We start from the raw sequence: 7932 nt of genomic DNA, 5'->3' as shown, positions 1-7932 counted from the left end.
ATTATTATTATTATTATTATTATTATTATTATTATTATTATTAATTTGACTATAAAAAATAACTAAATCTAACTTTACTTCACACATGCAATTATAACATTCCTAATTTACTAAAATTAAAATAAATTATAAAAAGAAATAATCAATTTTAATTAAAGTACAAGAAGAATACAAACTTAATAAAAAATATAAACTATAAATTCTAACTTTACTTAAAATAACGTTAAAAAAAAAACATTACCAACTATTAAAAGAATGTTATAAACTTATAAAATTATGTTAGTTAATTACCAAACATATCTCTTTTTGTCAAATAAATTTATAAACCATAAACTATAGTTTATAAAATTATAGATTGGTCAATTCAAAATTCATTGAACTCAAATTTTGATTAAAATAATTTTTATCAAATTTTATTTTTCAATTAATTAAACTCTTAATAATATTAAAAGCTACTTTATTTTTTCTTAAAAAATGACTGTAAGACAAAAATCGAATATGTTCTTAATAAATTATAATCAAAAGGAATCATTTGATAACCACAAAAGTCAACTTTATCTCTCTATATTTTTTCCTCTTAGCACGTTTCCTCCCTTCCTCTATCTCTAGCATTGGTTTGTTTTCCGTTGGAATTTCAACTACCTTTATTAACTTCCTTAATACAATGTGTCACCCACCTTGATTTTAAATTGCTACAAATTTTTATATTAAGGTTAAATAAATAAAAATGCAACCAAAGTAATTTAAATTATTATTTACAATATTATAGTTACCATTAACACAATTATAATTACACATGACAATTTAAAACTATGGACCCACCCCAAAGATTCTACGTCATTTTTCCCTTTTTCTCCATTCCTCACTCACAACTTTCGGTTATAAATCCCTCAACAAAAGGTTTTCTCAACCTCTAACCAAACACAACAACTGTATATAAATAAATAAATATATATATATATATATTATTATTGTTTTTCTATATACCTATAATCTTTCTGTCTTTAATTACACAAAATGGATCATTCTCTGAAATCATCAAGGGGCAAAGTAGTACCTACAACCACCATCACCACCACCAAAAACCAAAGTTGTCAAGAAGAAAGTGGATGGACAACATACTTTGAAGATTTCTCAAAAGGAATTGAACCAAGTTATTGTTCAAGTTTAGGTGGTGGTTCTTCTTTGCTTTCAGATGCTGCTTCAAATGCTGCATGGAAATTTTCACATCATCATAATCATCTTGTTGCATCAAAGCTACCAAAGAAACTTTGTTTCAAGAAAACAAGATCTAAAATGATATCAGATGATGACCCTTTAGAGGATACTGCTAGCTCTCCTGTTAATAGTCCCAAGGTACTAATATTATTCCTAAGTCTGGCTATTTTCATCAAAATTTAATCAAAATTATGATATGAGACGCGACATAAATATTTTTTTTGGTGTTGCAACTACAATCGTGACTGCAATTACAATTTAAAATTTTAATAAATAGTTATTTGATTTTTCTTCTTTTCTTTTTTCTTCATTTGTGACTAAAAAATAAAAAAATATGACATAAATTTAGAAATGAAAAAAAAACAAAATCTATTTTTAATTTCATAAGTATTAGAGACATCAAATTTAGGAATCAATATTGTTTATCTCCATCTCTAATTTATGTTTTCATTTAAATTTTTTCTAAGTAAGGACTCATGGTATTTATTTTTATTCATTCACGACTAAGCTTATAAATTGGCGATAAAACTTTAAAGAGAAAAAAAACATGAAATCTTTCACTTACTTTAGTGATGGGTGAATTAAAAATGGATATTTTATTTTATTTTATTTTTTCTAGTAGTGATTTACTTATTTAATTTTCTCATGTTTTTACTATATGATTATTATGTGTATAGGTGAGAGACTTGAGTCCCTCTGAAATTGCTTCTAGGAAGATTGATGATCAACTACAAGGTTCTATGGTAAACCATATATATATATTATATTGATATATGCTTTTCATATGAAGAGAAGAAAGAAATTTGGTTGTTAATATTCCTAACAAATTATTGTATGGTTTGGTGATTATGATTATGTAGGGTAAAGGGTTCACATCATCAGAGAATTATTCAGAGTTGCTACAGATGGATGATAAGCATGAACTTAATAAATTTTATGATGAAAAGAATATTGATTGCACAGAGTTGAAGAAAAGAGGGCTTTGTTTGGTTCCTTTTCCCTTGTTGGTTAATTATTTGGGGTGATCATGACTTATACTTTTGTCTATATCCTACATCTATTTGTCTCTTTTTCTTTCTGTTCTTCTGATGTGTGGATGAAGTTATGGAACTATATACTATATAGTTCTCAATTCAGTTGAAATGCAATTTAAAAGTTTTAGAGGTGTATGTAAGATCCTGCTGCAATTGTCATGGTTTTAAATTATGGATGTAGCTATGCTGTAAATTATTATATTGTGGTAAAATGTGATTAAAATTTGCCATTGTAATGTCGTTGTAGAAACTTAAAAATCTATGATATTGTAATAGCCAACAATAATTACAGTTGTGAACTGCAATTTAAAATCATGACAATTGTAACTATGAATCTTATTTGTATGTATTTTGTTACAATATCAAAATTTAATTTGCAGTGTAGTTACAATTTAGAACTATTATATAGTATGATTAAGTAATTGTAATATACATAAATTGTATCAAATATATATACTAGTAAAAATATGTTTTTAGATAAATGTTAGTAAATTAGTAGAGTTATGTTGATTTCTCACGCTTGAACCCATGATCTCTTGTTTAAATATTCTTTATAGTGATTAATTACTCAATAGAAAAAGGATACTTACTAACGGGGTTAGGGATTAAGTTTAGTGAAAGAGACTAGACTTCTGTAACATTGGTGAACCTAAGTTTGAATATCTATTAGAAGATCTATTCATATTTAGTATTTGATTCGTCTTGAATAAAATTACATTCAGCAGAGGCAATCTATAGAAAAAAAATACTTGTAACATTACTATATTACTGGATTTTTACAAATTAATGCAAAAGAGAGAATAAAATGGATGTGCATCATCTCCACCAATAATCCTCTTCACCTCTTCATCTCTCTCGTCTATTTTTCTTCTCTCACTTTTTCTCTTCTTCAATATATATATATATATTTCCACACAAAAAAGTAAGAAGCTATTCAATCCAACTTCCCATTTTACACAATTTTAGTTTATTTCTATAATTTTTATTTTGTAATAAAAAGTTGTGGCAAAAATACGAAAATGTTTAAAATGATTTTTAACGAGGAGCTATTGAAACTAACTTATTTAAATAATTTTTTTTAAAAAGTTATATATAAAAAATGAAACACTTTAAATATTTTTGAAAAATTGTAATAAACAGGTATAATATTTAAAATAATAAAGATGAAAAATTGTATCTTTATACTCAAGTAAACTAACTACATTTTAACGGATGACAAATTAATCTTCAGTGTAGTTCATCTGATTCAGATAAAAAGGTTATAGTGCATTGAACTATAAATTTATAGTACAATGCAGTATAACCACAATTCAATTGATCACAAGTTAATGCTCTTTGTAATTCATCTGAATTCAAATTAAAAGTCAATTTTTTGTAGTCCAATGAATTAACCACATTTCAAATATTGATCATAAGGTCATCTGATTCAAATGAAAAGTCAAACATTTGTAGATCAATGAATTAATCACAATTCAACTAATCACAAGTTAATATTCCTCACTCACTACAAGAATAAGCTAACATAGCTAAGGTCATTCTTATGACTTTTCATCACTAGAAGATTTGTTATGGCGTTTTAGCCCTCACTATGTAACTCTATTGAATTTTCATGGGTCACAAATCTAACTAAATAGTTTCTAGAATCAAAATCCTATGAAACTATAGACATTTGAATTAGATTCATTGCTCGATTCCTTATTTTCCAACAATAGTGCAAATGGAACAACACAAACGATCAACTCAAAAGGAAAAGAAAAAAAAGTCAATAAATTTTCAAATGGGGAGAAAAAAAAACTCATTGCATTTTAAACGAAGAAAATCACATTAAATTTTATAATTGAAAACATTAAAACCCATTAATTGAATATCGGGTAAATGTGCAAATAAAAATATTCATATGTAAAATTTATAAAATAGAATTCTATGTTTGACAATTAATGCGGATTTGTAAAAAAAAGAATACAATTAATATGAAGTATATGTGACTATTTTTGATTGGTGCCACATCACATGCGTAATTTACCCACACTTCTATAAAGGTAACTTATAATTTACGTAATTAAAAATCGTTCAACCAAAATATATCTTCTTAATTCCGATTCTATTTGTTTAAAAAATTTCTAAATTTTTTTTATAGTATTTTATTTTTTGTAACAATATTTTTCAAATAAAATTTAGAAATAAAGCTTCAATTTATAAATTAGTTTAAATAACTTTTTTTAAAATATAATTTTAAATATTTCATCTATTTAGTCTTTTTTTTAATAATAAAATTTTAAAAAATGATTAAATTGAAAAGTTATATTGAAAAAATATTCATAAAAATCAATTTTAAAAGATATACTTTTTAAAAACAATAATTTTTATCATATTAAAGTATCTAATAATGAATATTTAAATTATTAAATGTCAAAATTAGTTTTTTTAATTGTTGACAAGTAAATCTAAAACAACTTTTATCATCTTTAAATAAATTTTTATAATAACTATTTTAAAAAATATAAAATCATAATTACTTTTTAAAAATTTAAAACAAAGGAACCGATAAATTTCTTTCCACCTCTTATTTCAAGAGGTTTTATTTCTCCATCAGTCTAATAAGATAATTTCTATTTATCATGTAAGTTAACTGGTGTAGATATGCTAGCTAACAAAGGATAGTACTCTTCCACGTAATTGATTGATGTTTAGTTGATTTTGTTTTATTTCAGCTTTAAACTTTTTACTAGCTCATGATGTAAAAATATCATTAAGTTTTATAATCTATAAATATTTGATGTAAAAAATTCATTAAATTTTATAATCTTTTATTAATGTTTTACCCGGTTTCCTCATAAAATCAAAATACTTCTTGTAATGTTTCTTTTCATTCAAGAAAAAACATCCAACATCAACTTAATTAACATTGACTCTTTAGTTTTAATACTAAATCGATAATAAATTAATCTAATTAATATATTAATCAAGATATATATATATATATATATATATATATATATATATATATATATATATTAACACTCCTTAATTAACATCTAAATAATATAAAATACTATATAGTACAATATTTTCTTCCTTCATCACAACTTTGAATAACTCTAAAATATAGTATTGTTGTGAAACTCTAATAAATTGAACTATTACTATAAAAAAAAAAAAAAAAACACCATAAAGAAGATTCGTAAGGCATCGATACCAATCTTTATGAGATAGATATAGAAAAGGTAAAAGGACAATAATACAACTATTTTAATGTACGAAAAACGGAAAAAGTGTGTGCATGCATGTCTTTGGATTCTTCAATCCCTATGCAATTTGTCTCGGGGTGATGCTATTATATCAACAAGGTCTTGCTAACAAAAATAAAAGTTTTTGGTTGAATATATTATTTTTAATATTATACAACTTTTAAACTTTCAAAAAATTAAATACACTATTTTAAAGATAATATTTTAAGTTTTAAATTCTTAACATGTTTTTTTAAGGTAGTATTTAGCATTTTCCTTATATTAATATTGCTGTATTTTGATAAAGATGCATATCATTACATCATTTTTTATTGCCAAAAAGACATAAATAAAAGCTAATAAGTTATTGTAGACAAGAAAGTAAAACTAGTAAGTTATTTTATTTGACCTTAAATATAAAAGAAAAAGTTGATATATTTTTTCAAATTTTAGATAAAATATATCAATTTTTGTTGACTCAATATTTTTTTATATATATATATTTAAGGACAGAGGTAGTGTCTTAAACAAAACTAGTAAAGTTATATAAAGAATAATTATTAATTCTTTTTTGAACAAAAAAATATTTTTTTTTGAGATCATGACAGTTTAATCTTACTTTAGACTAAATACATCTTTTTACCGTCCTCAATATACTATTGAATAAGTAGTTGAGTTATACAATGTTTGCATGTTTAACTTAAAGTTATTTCAAAATCTTTGTATCTTTCTTTATCATATTTTTCTTTTTCATCTTGATCATAAAAAATGGGTGATTTGACGCCATTTTTTGGTTCAAGATCATCTTCTACATCGTTTTTTTCTATATCATTATAAATAAATAAATGATTTTTATATAAATATATTTTTCTATGATTTTTTGTTATCTAGCTAATTATGTGCAATATTTTTTTTTTCAACTCGGTGCAGTGTTCATTTTATTAAGATTAAGATATTAATTTCGATCTAGATTAAACAAATTCAATCAATCATTTTAACATCATTGACGTTGTAGATCTAGAGGCATGCATAGTTCAACTGAACCAAATCAACATGCTATTTATCAGTTTGGGTTTAATTTTGTGATAAAAAATTGTAAAAACCAAATCAAACCAACTACCTTTTTGGTTTAAATTTTTTATCCTCTCCAAACATACGAACCAAAATAATATGATATACCTATAATTTGTCTCTCATAATTTTGCAATTGTGTTTGCAAAAAAAATTGTGTAGTCAAGATTATATTTAATTTATCAACATACTATATTTATCATAAATACTATACAATAAAATACTATATTTAATTTATCAATTAAAAATTTAAAAATTCAACATCTCAAATTTTTATTTAAACTTTACTACTTTTTTTAATCATGACCATCTATATAAAGTTGTATAATCAAGATTTAATTATTTAATTCTTTTATTATAAAAGTTATCTTATTTAATATATTTCATATATATAAATATATATATATATATATAATATAATATAAATATATATAAATAATATAATATAATATAGGCTAAATTACATATGTGGTCCCTTCACTTAATTTCAGGTAACGTTTTAGTCCTTTATCTTTTTTTTTTCCCGATATGGTCATTTGTTTTAATTTTAAGTGACAATTTGATATTTTATGTTTTAAAATTTCAACAATGTTATCCTTTTTTATACAAAAATTCAAAAAAAAAAAATTCAATCAAAACTCATAAAATTAATTATATTCTTCAATATAATACAAATTTCATCAAATTCGTAACGCAAATTTTCAAATAAACTCATATTTTCATATTTTATTTGATATTGTTAGGAATAAAGGACTAAATCGAGAAAAAAAAAAAGATAAAAGACTAAAACGTTACCTAGAATTAAGTTAAGGGACCGCAGATGTAATTTACCCTATAATATAATATAAAATCTTCTTAATTTAGTACCTCAACAATGTTTACTTCTAGGATGTGATATCAATTTATTGAATTAATTAAAAGAAAAGAGTGGATTCAAAAGTTTAATTTAAAAATTATGAATCAACTCCTATCGCTTTTCGTGCCCATTCATTTAATTAAAAAACAGTACCACATTTAAAAATTGCTGCAACAATAGAACCTTTCATGTGCTCTTGCATTTATTTAAAGCAAATGAGAAAACACATTATTATTTGAACATTCTATTATAATGTTTTCTAGCACCCTCCATTATTATTCTACGAGAATCTTACCAACAAGAACAAATGTTGTAAATGCAAAATTAACACAGAAAGAAAACCATCCATCATTATTTGAAGGCAGAATAAGTAAGAGTCAAATATATTACATTAATTAAATTGAGCTTGTTGGAAATGAGAATTTCACAATGTAAATCCTTTTTAAAATCTAATATGTGAAATATACTTATGTACTTTAATTTGAATAATTCGACCACATATATAGGTCACTTCAGATCAATTCAC

At 23.5% G+C, this 7932-nt stretch overlaps 1 protein-coding gene across 1 annotated transcript; it reads left to right on the top strand.

Annotated features, from left to right (window-relative positions):
• Positions 1-903: 903 nt before the first annotated feature.
• LOC101496631 (vascular-related unknown protein 1-like) lies at positions 904-2597 on the top strand. Its single transcript, XM_004515021.4, has 3 exons — positions 904-1356; positions 1896-1961; positions 2079-2597. The coding sequence occupies exons 1-3, from the start codon at positions 1018-1020 to the stop codon at positions 2241-2243; spliced, it is 570 nt and encodes a 189-aa protein (XP_004515078.1). The 5' UTR covers positions 904-1017; the 3' UTR covers positions 2244-2597.
• Positions 2598-7932: the final 5335 nt, after the last annotated feature.

The sequence above is a fragment of the Cicer arietinum genome, chromosome 6, assembly GCF_000331145.2.
Source record: "Cicer arietinum cultivar CDC Frontier isolate Library 1 chromosome 6, Cicar.CDCFrontier_v2.0, whole genome shotgun sequence".
Lineage (NCBI taxonomy): Eukaryota > Viridiplantae > Streptophyta > Magnoliopsida > Fabales > Fabaceae > Cicer > Cicer arietinum.
Note: the sequence above shows the minus strand (reverse complement) of the source record. Positions and strands in the feature narration are given on the sequence as shown.

Coding starts and splice junctions, on each gene's coding strand:
- LOC101496631 (XM_004515021.4), top strand. CDS start 1,018: ATGGATCATTCTCTGAAATCATCAAGGGGCAAAGTAGTACCTACAACC. Junction 1,357..1,895: donor CTCCTGTTAATAGTCCCAAG/GTACTAATATTA, acceptor TTATGTGTATAG/GTGAGAGACTTGAGTCCCTC. Junction 1,962..2,078: donor ATCAACTACAAGGTTCTATG/GTAAACCATATA, acceptor ATGATTATGTAG/GGTAAAGGGTTCACATCATC.